We start from the raw sequence: 20,534 nt of genomic DNA on the forward strand, positions 1-20,534 counted from the left end.
GATATCCAAGATGCTTAAGATAAGAGGCTAAGCTATAAAATTGTTGTCTGCTCAGAAAAAAATTCTTGGTAAGTAGTAGAAATTATTAAAATAAGTTTGGTTCCTTTAACAAGAAAGTAGCTGGTAAATATATTTTGTTTTCTATTCATGTTACAAATGCTTTTCCATCAATAATGCAAATAATTAAAAATGCAGTCACAAGAAACCAGTTTCGAAAAACTAATTTTCTTTTGAAACCTGTATTACCCAAATACAATTCTATAATTTAATGATGACCAAGATTAACATCCACCAGACTCTGAAAACTGGATGCAGTAGTTCTCAAAGGGTTACACCACCAATATAATACCAGTGTCAAGTTTCTCAATAGCATGTCTGTTGTTTTAGTTCATTGAAATCCACTTCAGAGACACACTGCTTTTTTACCATTCTTTGGAATGAGTGCTCCTGACAGACCAATAAAAGGCCTGGGGTAGTTGGCTTGGTACAACTTGGGAAAGAAAATGTAGGAAAACCAACCAGAAATCAAACAAACCAATAAAAAGGTTCTGCTTGAATATAGTATTGAATATGAGTTTAAAACATTGAGGACATAGCCCAGAGCAGCTGTAAAAACCACAAAATGAATGTATTAAGGCTGTTACTATATTGCAGATATTTTGGCCCCTTGTTTGTTGGAAAATGGCTGTCCAAACAGTCTGAAGTCCTGCGTGTCATCCGAGTCTCCCACCTGACAAAGCTGGAAGTAGGAGTATAGGACTTTATCCGTAGCAGACAGAAAGCAATCCTCTTTGGAGACAAAGCTGTTTTGGGTCTTCTCACTTTCCTGAAAGTTCCATTGTTGGTTGTTGTGTTACTCTAAAAAAATTTACTTTCAGCAAAAAATTTTTCGAAGGGGAACAGGCCTTAAGGGAAAAATGTAAAAACATTGGAGATATTTTTATTCCTCTTCGTTAGTTAATCCTGATAGTTTATAGGGCATTTAGCGTGCAGAGGGAAGGCCTAGAATTGAATGACAAAGAAAGACAAAGGACTGAAGAAACAGCAGATACTGTGTATCATGGAAGCTTCCCAGCTGAGCGAATCGCCACTCAAGCGCAGGACAGGCAACCCCTGGGTTTTAAAGATCAGCTTTGTTTCAGACTGACAGATGCCCGCTCCTAGCTAGGAAACTGCATAACAGCTCTTGTGTTGAATCTCAAGTTACCACAAACTCCTGGGAGGGAAAGGAAAAATACCAAAACCCTACATCACACCCACTCTTGCATAGAGCGTTTGCAGTACAGTATGTGGCGGGGTGTTCCTTTCCTTTTGAACTGGAACACAGTGTAAACCAAGACAAGGAGGCACAAGGCCAGGATGCAGGGAATGACGATGGCTATGGCTTTCACAGTGCTGGCTGTGTTGTCCAGTTTGATGACAATGTCAACATCATCTTGAGGGCTGTGTCGGTCTTTATCTCGATCTGTTGGTCCGTCACAACCCATAAAATCCTTGAGGATGGATCTGGGATAGCCAGGTTCCACCCTGAGCATCTGGTTATTGAATTTCCAGTACTCTTTTCCTTTGTAGAAATATGTGAAGCCTGAGAGAAGAAAGTAGCAATTATTCATGGTCATATGAAATCATGCAAAAAATACCATGACGGAAATTACTGGTATTCATTTTTTTCATAATTGAAAAAATCAAAACACATAAGGAATATACTTCAGTTATAGGTATTTTAAATATTTAATAAAAATATTTCTTTACTGTCTCTAGAAATCTAACATTGAGTTGGGGGGTTTTGGTTTGGTTTTGATTTTATTGTTTGTTTCTTCTTTAGTTGTTGTTTCATTCAGTAAATGGGGATTTCATTTTCTTTCATTGCTACAAAAAATAATCAAATTATTCCAGAGAATACGGTGTATGAAAAGTCAAGGTTTGGCCAGTTTGTTCGTTCACTGAAAAACCAACTAGAGTTGGAATCCTCAGGGACAGGACTTTAAAGCATCTTTCCCACCTGTTCAAGCTGGGAAGTCTCCTGAAACAAATTGCAATGCTATGCTATGCAATGCTATCCAGAAATTAGAACCGACCCTCTTTAATCTCACACAGCCTATTGTTGTGACAATAGGCTCCTTCAGAAGGAGACTGGACGAAATAACAGCATCTTTCACATGAGAAAACAGATGCAACCAGATTGAAGTTTTCTGTAAAGACCTGGTATTTTTTCATTCAGGCACAACCCAATGTTATTATTAAGTATGCTTAAATGGAGAAAAAAACTTGACTCTTGCCAAAAATCTATATTACTTTATTATCTCAGCTGAAAAATGGCATTGATCTGGCAAGACACAAGCCTTCAGGATGGGTGAACTTTCTCCTACTATTTATGAGCTAAATGGAAACAGCTAGTTTTTTTCTTATCTTCACTTTGTATATCTCATATTTCCTGCAGTATTAAAGGCTACTAAGACACATTAGGCACTATTTGTAGTTAACAATGCTTCCTGAAAAGGCTGGTAACTGCCTACCTGGAGATAACATTATTAACTGCTTATTCAATCATTAGTTATTTTCTTTAAATTCTAAAATTAAAAAAGAAAAAAAAAATAAATATTTGATAGTCTATTTTGCAGCTCAAACTGTAGGAAAATTCTTCATCACCTACTACCACTTTTCCAAAAACTTGAATATTTCATCATTCTTTGACATTAGATATTTTTGTAATTTAAATAGCCTCCCTAGCCAATGAAAAGGTACTTTCTTTCCTTAATCCCTTGCATTTTCATTACCTGAAAATATGGTAGTAGATTTATAGAAAGATCTAATACAACTAAAAGAAAAAAAAATCCACCACCATAAAAATTACTGATTTGTATCAAAAGAGTAGCTAGACTTCTTCAGAAAATGCCTTCTGTTCTGACAGGAATAAAACCTAAAAGAGGACTGGTATTCTTTAAATATGATGAAGTTTTAAAATCTTAGCATGTATAAAGTTCTTAAAGCAATCTGTAGTTTTAATGAAAAGTATTATCAAATGCAAAATTTTAGTATTTTGAACCACAGTTACCCTGTCTTTGTATTCCATATAACAATATGCCTTTCCCAAAGTACTGCACATCCTGGCCACGGATAAATATTTCAAGTATGGAAATTTGATGTATTATCTCTATCAATACTCTAATACACATATAGAGACTGTATATATATGTGACACCTCTAAATCTACACTCATGGATATGTGCAGAATACATGTATGCGTACGCAGGGGTAGAGTGTTAAGTCAAAATACAGACTTTATTTAGTAGTAATTGATATGCAGTAAAATGTCAAATTAAAATTCTTAAAGCAGCAAAAGAATTGCCAACTGCTAGAGATCCAATACATCTTTTTCAATTAGAGCACATTTTCCAATGGAAAACTGAACATAGTTTAAACTCTTCTGCCATTTTTGCTGAGGCAGGAACCAGGATAATAGTCAGTTACAGCTTTAAGATGGAAGCTAGCAGCAGAGAAGGACATTTCCAAGAGACTGAATAGTTGTACTGCTTCTCTTGACAGAACAAAGGACTTCACATAACTGTTGAAAGTGATTTAATCTAATCTGCTAGATGTGTTAAGCCTGCTTTGAGAGCTACTCCTCACAATTTTCTAGGTACCAGTCACTGAGAAGTGAGAGCAATACCTGACCCAAAGCACTGAACAGCTTAGCAATCACTACTATTTCAAATTTACTTATGTAGCAAGTGTAAGGCAAAAAAGGCCAGTGGACTAATAAAGTAGACCACCTTTTCTCTTTCTTCTACCTAAAAATTGCCCCACCATCCACTTTAGCAGAATTTCTAGTTGGAAAGTTAAATTTTCTGTGCTGCTCTCAAGGTAGAAAGAACGATTTCTCCAATTTGGAGAACTTTTGTGATCTCAGATTCTGTGCAGCAATAGAAAGGAAATTTCTTCTCCACTCCCTCCCAAGACTTTGCACCACAGTGTTAGAAAACAAATCACAACATGGGAAGTAGCCGGACGAGTTTAAAAGATGGCACCTGTACCTTACCAAGCTTTTAGAATACTGAGGCAGAATAATGACTAGAGCAGGAAAAACCTAGAATAGGTTTTCCTCATCCTTTCCAAAACTCTTATGCAAATTACCAAAATTTTTGCCATCACCGAAGGAAACCTCTGTTGACCAGAGTTACCGTAGGTGCTCATTTGCAATAGAAAGACAAAAGAAGGGGAAAAGAAATACTTTAAAATAAAATGGATTCCCTGAAAGACATGCCTTCAGATGTATCCTTATGAAGGTTTATAGTAAAAGTTCTTTATCAACTCTGCTTCTGTCTAAAGATATAAAAGCAGTTTCAGGCAAAATTTTATCAACTTCTTTCCAACTGAGCTGTGTTATTTCTTATTTGCATCTGCTTTTGTTTCTTTCCCCACACAAACAGCAGCAAAGTTATGAAGTGCTTCTTAAGACTTTACTTTCTTGATTTCAGGGAAAATGTCTTAGTGGTCTTCTTGGGAACTTGATGGTGTCATTTTCAGTCCCTTTTTCTGCCCTGGGGCCCTTATGGGATTTCTGAGACGCTCAAGAATTCCCTCTTTCCTTTCACCTCCTCCACAATCTCACATGTTTTACTAACCTCCTCATCCAAAGAGTCCAGCAAGACTATCAAAACCACTCAAAAGCACTGGGGTTGGAAAGAGAAGTGCCTTTTATGTAACCAAAAGTCTTTCATGTCTAAGGAATGTGTGCTCTGCCTCTGCAGTGCTTTCAGTGGTCTGGGTGCTACAGTAAGATAATTTTCATTTTTAATGGGAGGCATGTGTACCTGAGCTCAGTACAGAAAGTATGTAAATAGATAGATAGATAGATAAATAGATAGACAGAGAGATAGATAGATAGATAGATAGATGCACAGATATAGATGTATATATGTGTATATATATTTCTATAACATTTGTGACTCTTTTCACGTATACGTGTATTTTAAAACAGTTAATTATTGAGTGTGATGTATGCAGAATATTATCTTGATTGACCTACTTTCCAGTTAAAAGCAACATAAAAAATTCAGTCTAGCAAAAAGGCCAAAATACAGATAGGGTTTCTTCTGTGTAAAACAGTCACAAAGCAAGGAAGCAATTAAACATATTTCTTAAAAAAAAACCCCAAACATTTCCATGGTAAATTACTTAATCAAGTAAGAAGTTGAAAGAGGAGACTAAAATGTTTTATAAAAGGAAAGAAATCTTCTTATTTTCTTATTAAAAGGAAATTAAAATTATATGGCAATAGATGTGTCCCGTCTTATGAGCCAAACAGAATAAATTTCAGACATACTAATAAATCAATCATATATGCCATACAACAATTGTCCAACAATGCATATTTTGATTCCCATCAAAAGGATCTAAGAACTTCGTGCAACTGAGGGCTCTGTTGGCAGCTGGCCACCATCCCCTGGGTAGCACTGAATTCTCCTAAGATGGAGGAGATTTTGCCACTCATTTGTTTTCTGATGTGTCCAGCTGAGACTCCAGGCTCTAGGCATGTAATGATGTATCATGATAAAGGTAATAATACATCATCCTAAAATCCCTATTATCTACGTTTCTACATCATGGACTTATGACATCTTTGATTTAGATAAATTAATTGGGATATTTCTGCTTAGATAAAGATTTTGCTTCCCTTTGCTAGCTGTTGAGAATGAAAGCAATACCTTCTAAGCTGTTTAAAAAGCCAACACCTTGAAAATTCAGTGCAGATATACTGTATTTATGAAGCTTGTTTTAAGAGGCACTATAATTCAGCAGAGAACAAAATTAATTAAGACAGAGGAAAAAAAAGAATGGAAAGTAAGGTTTATAATACTAAATATGAAAGCTTTTTCAGTCCTAGGTTAAAGAGCACATGCAAACAACGATCCATTATCACTAAAGCCAATTCCAGAGCAGGAAATACTCTGTTCAGATATCAAGAATTCCTTCACTACTTAGCCTGAATAGTCAATCATCCCTCCACTACTCTCTCTTAAATAAAGGGTATTAATAAAATCATTAAAGCAAGAACATGTTTGCGTACCATTTTCTTTGTGGACAAAGGCTCCCTGAGGAGATTCTGGGATACCTTTCCAAATTGTGATTGGTTTGGGATAACCAGGGTCCATGGATCTCATTTCTTCACTGTATCTCCAGTACCTGAAATATTTTTTAAAGGAACAAAAGCACATTTATAAGATAGCAGATGAATAACTTTATATTTTCCCCCTCCTACACTTGCTACATTCATTAGCTACGAGTGGGAATCTTTCTTTGAACACACTACCAGATTACAAATAAATCTATTTGCTGGTTCATGTAAGTAGATAGAAGATAAAATATATTTGCACTTCAACAATTAAACCAGCATGGAACTCACTTATAATCACCACAATTCTGATGCCTAGGGGTTTTGCACAGTGACACAGAGAGAAGCAACACGTGCAAAAAAACAGTGTATATTAATGCTTTTCATAATATTGTAATAATGCAAGTGACAGTAGACTCAGATTAAAATACTGCCGGCAATCTTAATTTAACTCTTCATATGTATGCATTACATTAGCTTTTAATTTCATTATCATTAAATAGATGCAGTGTATTATAAAATTCAACCTGTCTGTGCACCTTTTTTCCATCCAGCCTTTCTTAAACTTAAAAAGATTCAGCAAGCAATTCTAGTAATCCTGAACATCTGATAAATATTTACACTTACAGATAATATTGATTTTTTTTTCTCCTTTTAGCGCTAATCAAATTGCTATGCATATCTTAGAAGCTGGTTCTAAGAATACTTCATCTCTAATATCCTCCGTGTATCTTAGTATTTTGGTGGGTAATTTTATGTTTTGATTTACTCTATCTATTTAGAGTATCATTTTATCACTATCATTGATGATCTGGTTACTGCTAAAAACCTGACCCTGCTTCTCATTTGAATGCATTTGACTTCAGTTTTTAGAAATCCTTGTTATGATCATCATATATTACAAAACTCTTAAGTGGATGATATTTTACTGCTGTGAAGGTACTTAGGCACTCTAACTGAATCACATTTTAATCTTTTTTTAAAAAGTATAGTGGTCTAAACTCCTCAGTATTTCTCCCTGTAGGGCATTTCTCTGGCTTTAAACTTTCAAAGAAATTAAAAGATGGCAGATTTCAAGTGGGTTAAGTGCTGGCAAGTTAGATTAAAAAGACATTTGTAATTTTTTTTCTTTCTTATGCTTAAATTTTTATAGCCTTAATTCTTAATCTAGTCACATATACATCAGCTACCAATCAACAATACAATGCTCTTTATTTGGATATGCAATATCTTTGAAAGTTTACATGGAGAAACAACATGTAGAAGTAGTAGTAAACAAAGCTCTAACATTATTAATGTTGAAACAGTTCTTCCTAACCTTTTAACTCAAAGTTTCTTGGTCTTTAGTTTGCATTTTTTTTAAACAAATATATTTTGTTTTTCTATCCCTTTATTCCAGAACTCTATTTCTGTCTTGCATAATTTCTCTCACTTTTCCTTTTTCTCTTCCAGTCTTTTCACCTTTTTGAGCTCCTTCTTTTAATAACCTCTAGTTTTCCACTAGCCCAAAGTGACTTTCAAAGATACACTTTGTCATTAAAAGTCTTTGAGGACGTACTCAGTGCACACTCAGAAATCACAAAACTTCTGAGTTTTCATCATTGATGAGAAATCCTACTGGGGAAGGACTGATCATGACACTACCTCAAAAATCTGTGCTGGAATAATGAACATGCCTACAAGGAGGGGAAAAGCCTAGTCTTGATGTTACTTGGCATGCCAAATGTTCACAAACAAACTCCCTAATGATGGGTTGAGCTTTGAAGCCTAAATAAACTTGTTGTAGCTCAAAGACTGATAAATAATAGAGGGAGAAAAAAATGAAAGTCTACTACATAGCTTTAGGAAAAGGGAATTTGGAAAATATTTGCTAAACCATGTTCTATACCTAAGCCTATTTACTTAACGATATCCTGAACCATTGGATCATTAAATTTTATGAAGAAAAAAAACATTGATTTGAACTCTAAAATCCATAAAACCAGTTGGACCATACAGCGGCATAAACAAGGACATGACTCAAGAAGTTCCTCAAACCTATTATCTTCTAGTCCCAAATGACTCAGTTTTGGTAGGATAGGAATGACAGAGGGACTAATGTTTTCAGTAGTCAATTATTTCCCCTTTTTGGGTTTAATAAAATTATTTGGAAAAATTATTGTTAGTGTTGACGTTGATAATATCAAATAACAACAGCAATGTTCCATACATCAGCTGCTTTAGACATATGACTGCCTACTGGTTTGACTTTTAAATCTTCTTACTGGCTCGGTTAATGGGATTTTCTTGTTTCCTTATTTTTTTGTTTGGTCATTTTTATTATTATTTTTATTTTATAGCCAATATCTGATGTCATAAGCAATGCACATTGAGAAACTTACTGTTATAAGGGTTTATTCCTACTGATGGTCAATATCCTGTAATGGCTCAATTATCTCTGCAAGGCTCATGTTCAATCTTCTTCTAACATACTGTATTGCATTTATATCCTGCTGAGTTTCATTGTGCTTGTTAGCTCTAAGTAGCAACTTTTCTGCCAGCACCTGTTTTCTCTGCTAGTTCTTTTTGTCTTCTGTTATTACCAATCGTGTTTTAGGAAAGTCCTGAATATAAGCAACTGCCTATGCATGGAAATATAAAAGGACATTGCTGAATAAAGCCTAAAGGAAGTAAAATTCACAAAATATTCCTAATGTGCATATTTTTACAATATGTATGTGGAGGTGGAAAATTATTACCTTAAAAAGAATTTGAATTTTTTAGAAAATGTACTCAACCATAGGAAGCAAATTATTTAGGCTTCTTCTACTCACTATGGAAACTGATTGCATGAAACAATACCTTGTTTTAAAACATTAAAAAAATCTGACTTAGCTATCTACTTCCCTCACCATGAGCATTGGAGAGCTATATATTTTTAAATACTAAAAATAGCTTTATCCATAAAATTTGGTGTAGTATTCTATAATTTTTACAGTACTGCTAAGAAATGATAAACTGTACGTCCTAAACATATTTTATGGTGTCTACTAAATTTGTTTCTTAAGTGAGCCATGAATACTATTAGTGTCTGACAACACTAAGTGCCACGCAGTAACAAAGGCTATCATACTTTTAATAAGACTAATAGAAATAATACAGTTATTAATAAGGATTAAGTTGTCTCTGAGCACACAAAATTTACACAGAGATACATCAATCAACAAACATAGCACCATACCAAAAACCTGTAAAATCCATCATTCAGACAACTTGCAGTGTTAAAAAAATTAATAAACTTTCTTGATGTCTCTATAAAGCAGACAAATATTCCTTTCCTTCTTTTTATTGACAGGTAAATAAAGATATTGACACTAAGTGACTGGTACATGTATTTCAGGAATAGAAAAAACCTTGGATTTTACTTTTTTTCCTGTGCTTGTCTTCTTGTTGGGGGGTTGTGTTGTTTTTTATTATTATTGATAATCACAAATATGTGTCCCTATAAGATTTATTAAGAAGTAATTCCAAGAAAATGCTCAAATTCTTCTCTAGCTCCCAGGTTTAGCTCTGAGTTCCCTTTTTTACCTCATTATTAAATAATAGCAAAGAAGTCATTTTCACTGACCTTAAAAGGTTTGCATCATGCCTTGCCTGCTTATGTGCTGGGGTTTAGAAATGTGGATAAAAAGAAACAGGTAAGAGTGTACATAAACACATCACTTTGAATATTTAAGTAAAAATTTGCCACAACTGTGACTTGCCTGTTGACTTCTAAAATGTAACTTTTCTACTGAATATACTTATACCCATTCCAAGATATTCACAAATATAATTTAGGTTATAAGACATGTGAAAACAGTACAGCCATCTATGTAGGAGGAATTAGATTCATCCTTTTGAGAGACAGAAGAAGAGGTCAAGATGTTTAGTTGATATCCACTGAATTATTCCCTTGCAGAAATCCTATACCAACCTATCTCCTTTGAAGAAGTAGGTTTTTCCAACATCTTCCCACCAAATTGCTGAATCAATGCCATGGGAAGGAATTCCACTGCCAAGTGTTATCAAATCATGAGGATAACCTGGCTGGAGAGTAGTGTCCTTGAAAACCCAGAACTTGTTACCTGTACAAAAGCATATACATACACATATATATGTGTGTTAGTCATCAGTACTGTCAGAAGAAATGTTAATGCACTCCTAAGAAATAAGAAAGACTCCCAAAGGTCTATAGTAGTAGTTCTTCCAAATACAATGAAATGAAAAATGTTCCATCACTACAGATAACGCAAAATTAAATATGCCTTATGGATATCTTGCATTTATAAAGCACCTTTATTCAACTAAGTCCACAGAATATTTTGATACCAACTATGTAGAGCTCAAAAGTGGAACAAAAATGAAATAATCTTACAAGGCTGTATGATCAACAATGTAATACATTTACAGAAAAACTATGCAGCACTTTTATGTTTCATGAGGGAAGAGTGAATTTTATAAGAAAATAAGCTAAGAAAACACACCCAAAAAAATAGAAATGGCAAGCCTCACAGGGACCAAACACTTTTATTACTCTGTATTTCTCCTCAAGAAGTTAAATTACTTATAAAGAATGTATGATTACTTCAGAAATAACCATAAAATTTAATTTTTAAACATATTTTCCTTAGGGACAGGAAACTGAGAATCTGAAGTCCCAAAGGTGAAAACCTTTTGTCTCCGAAAATGATGGGGGCTGCCAGTGGCAGTAGGACTTAAGCTTTGTCTGTAGGTGACAAATCATTCAAAATCACCCAACTGACTTATTAAGTGCTGAAATACAAAGTAGTAGATTTTAGCATAGTATCGACACAAACCTCAGATTACCCAGGTTACTCAGGTTACTGTCTAGGGCTTCCTGGACTGCAGTGCTGAGTGGCTGAAACCCCTACTGCTAGAGGGGTAACTGCAGCTACTAGACAAATATTTTGTGTACATAGGGATCCATGCCTAGAGAAGTAGCAGCTGCACTGGTGGTTTTAGTCTAGATTTATTTAGCCCCCTGTTTGTGGGAGGGGATGCTGAACAGCTTAGCTCACCAGCCTACAACTCCAGTTTCCAATCTTGAGGTTCTCCTCTAGCTTCCTGGCCAAGCCCTTCTTCACTGAACACTTCCATGATTATCTCACCTACTTCACCATCTCATATTAAGCCTACAGTCCAATATTTTCCTGATAATTTTGTTGTCCCCCTAAGGACTTCTCAACATACTGTGCCACCTGCCCCATTCTTGCAACTATCTTCTACTTTTTACATTTCTGCTTTTTTCTAATTCTTCAAAACTCACTTCTGACCTGTGTCTTTTCAGCAGAGACTTCTCTTCCAAACATAGACAGCTTTGGCTGACAAAAGGGAATAAAGATCCCCATATGCTCCCTGGAAATAGGAAAGGGGAGCATAATTTGCATTTACATTCTTATCTGAGGAGCTTGCTTTGATGCCCGTCTTCTCTTTGTGTATGTCCCCTAGACCACAAGGACACTCTTCTCAGGCTAGACTATAGGCTCCATTGTGAAAGAACCATGTGTTTATTTTCTCTTCAAAGCACTACCATCACCATCTTTTTCAAAAAGCATTGCTACTTTTAGTAATAATTACACTGAAGGAGAAGATACTGTTTGACATCACATGGCCACTTTGAGCTAAATCACAAAAAAATCTAGACAGGATCCATGAACATATATATTGAATTGGCCTTATGGGATTCTTCGCTTTGGTCTATCCATTGTTATGCATGACAATGATGTTTAAAATATAAGGGGAAAAGTTTGAAAACAAATTTTGCTCAAACACATTTGGAAAGAGGATGTAGGATAAAATCATGACTGTTCACATTAGATTTTGTACTTACCTTTATGGGTAGACAGGCTGTTATACAGATTTAGGAGGCTAAGATACTGTGTTGCATAAATATTTTATAAGGAAATGCAATATTACCCCAAACACCTAGGACCGGTATTTGCCAGAATCATCAAGAGGGAAAATCCAGAGAGCTGTTTTGCATTTGATTTTATATTTTAGCTATGCCTCTGTGGTATTAAATGTTTGTTTAAAGGAAGAGTTTTTTTTCATCTCTCTGTTTGTACTGTGGTGATTTAAAGCATGTTTTCATTTTATCAGAGTTTTAATTACAAGAGAGGGTATAGTTTCCATCCCTCCCATGCTGGGTTTCCAGGGTTAATCTTTTTATCAGCTTCTTTACAGCTGCTTGTCACCCACTTTCAAGCACAGACACTACAGTTTACTCAACAGATCCATTTTCTCTCCCCTGCCAGTTGAAGGAAAAAAGGACTCAAAGTATGAGTATGTACAGAGCTATTTGAAGTACTGAAAATAAAAGAGACCCAGAGATCTGTGAAGACAAGTCATGGAAAACGGAGTTCTCTGATGATCTGGGATTAAGGCCATTACTAACCTGAGATTTACCTTTACTGAGATGCCATATAAAAATTCACTTATAGGGTTTAATAATGACTGAGGTGAGCATCTTCAAACATTCTTTGTCCCTACTCCCATGTGGTTTATCTCTTGCCAATTTACGTGACTGGACACAGAAGGCTTCAGATGTTAATGGCAGTTTCAAATACAATGATAGGAGAGAGAAGTCATGTGGTTTGGACTTTACTAGCTGGTACTTATGGTGTGAATAACAGATGGCATCCAGTGAATGATCCCGGGCCAGCACATTTCTGTTTCAGAAGATCATTCAAAACGACAGCTGTTGCACAGCATCAAGAGGCATATGCTGTGATGTATGTAATGCCAACACTTTTCTCAGTGCCTCACAAGGAATAAAAGTCAAAGCAATTGTTATGAATAGATCGTTATCAGCCATACTGAAGGAGGCAAAGTTAAATATTAACAAGATCAGGTCATACCAAAATAAAAAATGGTTATGCACAAACCATTGTAAGTGACAGCACCACTGAGCCATGTATTTTTTGCATATTCAGATATACTGAAGTAAAAGGAAAGTGTAGATGTGGGAACAGACCTAAGAAACTGAATTCTTCATGTAATTTCTTATTAAGAAGCAAATTCTTTCTTAGAAAACAGAGAACAGGTAAATTTAACTGTATTCTGAGGAGACAGGGGAGCATTGAGGGTTCTAACATATGTGAGCAAGGCCTATTAATGCTAACTAGAGGAATTTTATTTAACATTTGCTTTAGAAGACATGTTTAGTCTGCGGTAACTGTGTTGATTGTTAATGAGAAGTACTGTATATAAGGAATCCAAATGTTCCATCTGGCTGGCAGTTTTCACTTCAGTTTTTTGTTTGGTTGGTTTTTTTTGAGGAGGTTTTAGGACGTTTGTTGTTGGTCGTGTTGTTTTGGGGCATTTTTTTGTCTGTCTCCTGCCTGGAGGAAAGTGGGTGACTGTTGATCAGAGAATTGATCTGATCAACAGAATATTGATCAGAACCCAATGTTAGGAGAAGTTAAAGCTGAAAATCAGTGCAAAAGATGCACAGCTGTGATGAGAATGGGATAATTTTATTTCTAACATATTTATGTAACTTTAGATGTAGTACAATCTAATGCTATAGTCAATATGCTTTCATGTAGCTCATATTCCACTTCTACTAATAAAAAGTCAATAAAAATTGATTAATTGTGATCATAATGGAAAGAATTATGACAAAACTAGTCATATTTTTATTCTTCTTATAGATAACTAATGCTTCTTTGGAGTCAGAACCTATGCCCTTAGCAGAAATCACCACTGTGCTTTTTTTACAAAGTTGATTTTTAAGGTCTCATTGTTAGGTTTGTTATTCTCACAGAGAATAAAGCACCACACGTTTCATGAAGTCTGAAATTTCAGAATGTTTAATCTCTCTGCTTTTATTCCCTAATGTAAGGTCTAATATAGTAAGAAGCAGACTGGCAAGGTCAGAAGCTGAGAGTGAAGCAAGTGATAAAAAAGCTAAAATGTCTTCTTTAGAAAAAAATCTTTGTTAAATATCATCACTGTAGGGAAACAGCTGAGAAGGATGAACCACAGAATTATCTGAAGTCTCTCAAATACCATCTTCACAATTCCAAAAAAAAAAAAATACTGGAAATAAAGGACATCTGTATTGCTATGCTTCACTTAAAATTAAAATATTCTAGATATTCTTCAGACTTTTTAACTTCCTACTGACTACTGCCAACAAGTTTTTAGTAACTAGTTCTTCCTTTATAGAATTTGAATTCTGAATAATTGTGCTTCTGGGGTTTTTTTTGTCCATATTATTTGCAATTAATGTGTGTGGCAAATAATCACTTTGTTAGAGTGGTGAGATAATTTCCTGAACTTTTAAACAATTACATGTAATTTATATAAGTTAAAAATGAAATATCTAATCCTGAATGTTGGTTTTTCCAGTCAATATTCCTCTTAATTTTGGTCTTTCAAGCCTGTATCTAGTCTTTTTACTAGTATCCTAAAATTAATATTCATGGTTCCTTTTCCCCTATTCCCTATTTCCCACATCAAGTTTCTGTCATTTCTCTGTTCCATGATCTGAAGTACAGTAAATCTATTTTTCAATATAAAACTGTCAGGACATGGGGTAAGTGCAGTAGAATGTTTTGATGGAGGCACCGGTAGTATGAATTTTACAGCAGCCTTTCTATTGCTACATTTGGTTTACCATAACATTCAACAGTGCAGATGGCTTCACAATTTCATTTTTAGAACTATATAAATTCCCAAAGGTAGACAGGATGAATTTTACTATTCATATTCTCTCATTAAAAAAAAAAAAAAAGAGAAAAAAAATAAAAAGGTGTCTTTCTGATGCCATCTTATTATCATTCAGCATGGACGCTGGCAATGAATAATAACAAGAATTCAAACATCTGTTTTTTATAGGCAGCTATCCACCAGATTTCTCTGTACTTTATGAGTATGGTCTGGTCTACTGGGGGCTGATGAGTCCATCTGGCAGAGAACAGGAAGAGCATCTCAGTCATAGGCTTATCAAGATGGTAAAGAGGGCTTTTAACTGAAGTTGCTGGTGGAGGGAGAACCTCAATCCATTCCACTCCTACCAGTTTGATGACAGTGCCAGCAAGAGATGTCCAGAGCCTGGAGAGAGATCACTGGCCAGCAGGAGAACACCTGAAGCAGCACAAAGGAATTCCAGCCATTCCAGCCAGTAAGTTGGTTTCACTGGGGGCACCAAATTAAATGCCTCTATGGAAACACAAGTATTATGTGGAATAAGCAAGAGGAGTTGGGGACATTCTTGGAAATTTGTGCACACCTGCAGGGCTGTGATCTTACCAGCATCACAGAGACGAGGTGGGATGGCTTCTGTGAATGGAATGTTAGGATGGAAGGCTACTGGCTCTGTACAAAGGATGGACAGGGAAGAGGGCATGGGAGTGTTACTGTCTGTGTCAATGACCATCTAGAGTGCATGGAGCTCTGCTGGGATGGATGACGAACTTGTCACAGAATCACAGAATCAGCTAGGTTGGAAAATACTTTGGAGATCATTAAGTTCAACCTATGACCTAAAAGCACCTTATCAACTAAACCACGGCCACATCCAGTCTTTTATTAAACACCTCCAGGGACAATGACTACACCACCTCCTTGGGCAGCCCATTCCAATGCTCATCCATCCACTCTTTCTGCAAGGAATTTATTTTTCCTAATGTCTAGCCAGTATATTTGTAGTATATTATGGGTCAGCACTAAAGGGAGGGCAGGAACAGGCGACACTATAGTGTGGGTCAGAGGAGTGCATAGTGACATTAATCCAGTGCAAGTTCTCTGCTGGCACTTAAACCACCTTTTCTATTTTATTCTCTGAATAATGGATGCAGATATTGACTTAGGTATGTGCTTTGTCAACACAAAAGTCTGTATGTTAGACTTCAGATTTAAAGTTCCTTCTGGAACTTACTTGTTTGTAATTTTAGACTGGTAAAGCACACTACCTGGTTAAGAGATTCTACTTGCTCATCATCTTAGCAACAGTCAACTAGTCTATTTCTAGCACCTTTGGGAGGAGGACATGTACTCTTTTCCCAGAAAATTTTGTGATGGAATAGAAGAAATGAGACAACGATAATGAAATGAGATAATGATAATTTACCTACAGTCTATTTATATAGATTTCTGTAATCCTGTTATCCTGTTCCATAAGGCAGTTGACACCCTTGGAACAGGAATTTTCAAGGACACCCACACAGAAGACTCAGCTAAAATTTTTTATTCTGTATCAGTGGAAAAACATCAATTATACTGATAGGAACCACCAACAGTTAGATACTAAGAGTCATGAAGACATGGCAGAGAAGCAAATATTTAAAAAAACGCACAAGGAAATACAAAGACTTCTCACCTTGGCAAATAAAGGGATTATACAAATGTCATTGGAAAAATATCTACAGAAGAATATCTAAATATCATATGATATCAGCTAAAAGGCACAACACTAACTGGCCTGAAATGAGATAGCATAAGGTGCAGATGATGTGAAAGTAAAACATAATTTTGACTTTTAAGAGCACAATCCTGCTGTTCCTGCTTGCTTTAATTAATCTTGATTTAATCTCCCAGAGAGAAAATAGAGACGTTCCATCCTTCTGTTGTTTTTTATCTATAAACTACAAACTGCAGGATCAACCTATCCCTCTAAGACCTAGTAGGAGCCAGTCAGCAGTGGGTGAAGAGTTAAATAATGATTCAAGTTCACTGGGAAGGGAAAGAAATCAGCTGTAAGAGTAAGCTTGATCATTTCTGTCTGGAGTTCGGGTAAGGGATCCCAGCATTATCAAGGCAGAAGTCTGGAATGTCCAAGGTACCTACTTTGTTCTTTGTAGAGGTGGTGCAAAGGAATAGCTACAGAATAACATTTTCACCCTTCCATGTCCTAGGGACCTAAAAATCAAGCAGTGGGATGAAGATCTGGGGATACATTGATCATTATTCCCAGCTATATAAACCTTCAAGAGTTAATGACTGGAAGTATACTCTATGGCAACAGAAGTAAAAGCATTTCCTATATTGAAGTAATATACATAGAAAATTAACTATATGGAATGCAATCTTCCTTTTGATTCACACAAAAACTACTATTCCACTATTAGCAAAACATAAATTTCATTGTACCGTTATGAAGTGTTTCTGCATGATATTAAATATTTTTCATTTAAAATATCCAGATCCTGGTTTCCTTAGTGAGAGAAATATTACTTCTAACTCTCTGTTAATGAGTCCACTTGTAAAAATGAATTAAATTTTTAATATAACAAGTTTTAAAAATCTACCTTCTTTTGTAACAAGTTAAAAAATTAATCATTCAGAACACTAAAGAGCTGAATAATGTTTCACATTTTTGTTATCTATTCAGTTTCTTCTCTCAAATGATTATTTTAGAAAACATACTTTGCATAATTTGCAGACTTTTGTCACTAAGTTTGCATTTATTAAACATATAAGACAACTTTATCATTAAATCTAAATTAGGTACATGTTCACAAACTTGAATTTTGAAGAACAGCTTATGTCTGGAGTGAAATTTGAAAATAATTGTTAGTAACAATTCAATCTATATCACCTATTTTCTGGAGTTTATGCTTCTTTGAAAACAATACATACACATCTATGAAAAAGATTATTTTTCCCCACATGAAACTCCTAACATCACAGGTCTGAAATGAAACAAGTACACTCTAGTATAGTGAGGTATATAAGCAGAGGTTCCATATAAATAAATTCATTTGTAAAAAGGAGTAAGAGCAAAGAAAAAAACACAAAAGAAACAATAGAAAGGTGTTCATTGTGTATTCCTAAAACACATTATAAAAATTATTTCATAGCAGATCATTTCTATGTCTCATATTTATACTTTCAAATTTTTATTGAATATTGAAGAGCAAATGACTTGATATTGTGAAGGGTAATCATAAATTAAAAATGTAATTGCCAAACAAGAAAATGTTCAGGTATATACTCTTCATTTAGCTACCAATTTGCAACAAGATTTACAAATCATTAATAAAAATAAACAAGATGTGTTTCAAGAAATGATCACACTCAAAAGTGTTACACAAAATCTTACTTTTGTTCTTTCTTACCTTTAAAGAAGACAAAATTCCCCTCACTGTTTTCATAAACTGCATCAATGCTGGGAGGCAGTCCCCTCCAGAAGTAAGTAATCTGCATGGGGTATCCATCCATCACCCTGTTGTTTCTGACTCGCCAAAACCACTGATCCTGGAAACCAAGCATACATTCCTTACTACATTTGTATGTGTACAGCTGCTGTCTTGAACATACTGAACAGCCTATCCTGGCATTTTTAGAGCAGACCTTTTGCTGAGTGGATAAGCACATTGTGTTTGCATTTGTGTCACATTACAAATGTTTCAGAACCGGTTTTTGCTGAGTTGGGAATAAGCTACACACATGAACCAGGTGTTTGGCGCAGATAGCCCTTGACAGAACATACAGTGTGTTGTATGAGGTGATGTAACTCTCTCAACTTCATGCTTATTAGGGGCCCAATTTAAAATGTGTGGTCTGACTACAGGTGCTTTTAGACTAAACCATATGCTTATGTGAATGCCCAAAATAATGGGACTACATACAGGCTTTGAAGACCAATTAATTTTTTTGCAGTGGCTGCTAACAGTGAAAGATTGATAAATACATGTGTAACATTACTACATCAGTCCAGTGAGAACTACACTTAGATGACAATTTTATTGTAGTGAAGTTTAGCCGTCTTTCCAAGTGACATTAAATAGAATGGTTGTTACTTCTATATAGCCATATAATAGGTGCTAAATCCAATACATGGCAGATTAAATGGGCATCAATAAAGATATAATTACTGTACCTCTTCAGAACTGTTTCAGTTCATTCAATATTTAGAGATGAAGGATAAGGTAAGTATTTAACTTCTTACATACTTTCAAACATTTTTCAGCATTAGTGTTATATAGAACAACCCCCTTTAATACTAAAGGGGGCTCTGCCACAATGTGTCACAGTTTACATGGCAGCTCTTCCTCTGTAAGGAACACAGATTTCACAGCGCAACAAAAGCTGTAAAATCATCAAGTCAACAAATATCTTCCTGAGAACGAGTTATATTTCAGACTTAGTGGTCTTAGTGATTTGTGGAGTATGCTAGAATTATTTTGTTTTGAGAGCAAAACCAATAAAATTGTATTTTGCGGATTTGGCATTGAGTTGCGTGTCAGACTATATTTCATACTTCATATTGCTGACCTGCAGTACAATAGTTCAAATATTCTTATCTATCATTTGTTCAAATTCCTTAGCAAACCAATAATTTTTCCTGCTATACTATTAAAATTTTAACAATAATACAATTATGGCAAAACTGCAATGTTTGTTTCATTCATCACATCCCCATTAATTTGTTTTTAAATCTGTTTATATGAATACAAATATGTATATGGGTCATTGCCTTTAAGGTAAAAATATTCCATTCTGAAGCATAATTGTGAATATAACATGCCATGTTCTCTCTTCTGCTGATGAAATCTGAAAGACTTCTTATTTTCCTCATCTATTTTCAGCATACATACCTGTCCTTGCAATAACCATGTAAAGTGTGGTATAGATCATCAGTAAGGATCCTACAGGTTTTCACAAAACTATAATTTTGAAAATTTATAATTTTAGCATTTTTATGGCCTTATTTAAACAGAGAGAGGCTGGTATATGATTTGTCAATAGATATAATTTCAGGAAACCAGCAAATATCTGGAAATGCTGAGGTCAGAACTGAAAGTCTGGGCCATTTATAAGACTGGGGAAGGTTGTTGTTGGCAGAGGCTGACAGAATAATTTTTTTATGTAAATTTAATTTTCTGGCTGACTTTCCTATGAACATGCTGGACTCAATGGTTTTAGACTGACAGAGTTCAAACTCTGGAACTCAAGAAATCCAGCATGCAGCTATAAAGCATGCCAAGGACCTTTCTGAACTATCAGATGGGATAGGCTCTGCTTATAGAAAGAATGCCTCATTTCAGCACTTACATGTAAATGTAATTAATTTGTCTTAGACAAAGTTATATTTATTAGCAATTTTATCATCTGCATTTTAATAAACATGTAAAATTACTGAAAGCAAATGTCTTCACAGGAGTTCAGCTATTATTGAAATTCAAGAGAGGCACAGACCAAGAGAAAGCATATTCACTCTAATAAAGCTCTTTCACACTTTAAGTAAATAGCTTGAAATAGTTCCTCTGGCAAAACACTTCGCAGTATACTTGTTTATGTTGAATAAACATAGTTTTGTCTCTTTTGAGAGACAGTGTGTATTGAGAAACCCTTTGCCTTCCTCACTATGTTGGTTAAATATACTTTTTATCTTTTTTTTTTTTTCCCCAAAACACATTAACTACAGCAG

At 35.1% G+C, this 20,534-nt stretch overlaps 1 protein-coding gene across 1 annotated transcript in view; it reads right to left on the minus strand.

Moving 5' to 3' along the window:
* Positions 1-1,250: 1,250 nt before the first annotated feature.
* The window catches only part of MMP16 (matrix metallopeptidase 16), a 161,750-nt gene continuing 142,466 nt past the window's right edge, over positions 1,251-20,534 (minus strand). Inside the window, exons 7-10 of the mRNA XM_062502793.1 lie at positions 18,220-18,358; positions 10,071-10,221; positions 6,071-6,186; positions 1,251-1,585 (exon numbers count right to left, since the gene is read on the minus strand). Coding sequence (XP_062358777.1) covers positions 1,251-1,585; positions 6,071-6,186; positions 10,071-10,221; positions 18,220-18,358 — 741 coding nt within the window. The remainder of the gene's footprint in view (positions 1,586-6,070; positions 6,187-10,070; positions 10,222-18,219; positions 18,359-20,534) is intronic.

This window comes from Cinclus cinclus, chromosome 1 (genome assembly GCF_963662255.1).
Source record: "Cinclus cinclus chromosome 1, bCinCin1.1, whole genome shotgun sequence".
NCBI classification, from domain to species: Eukaryota; Metazoa; Chordata; class Aves; order Passeriformes; family Cinclidae; genus Cinclus; species Cinclus cinclus.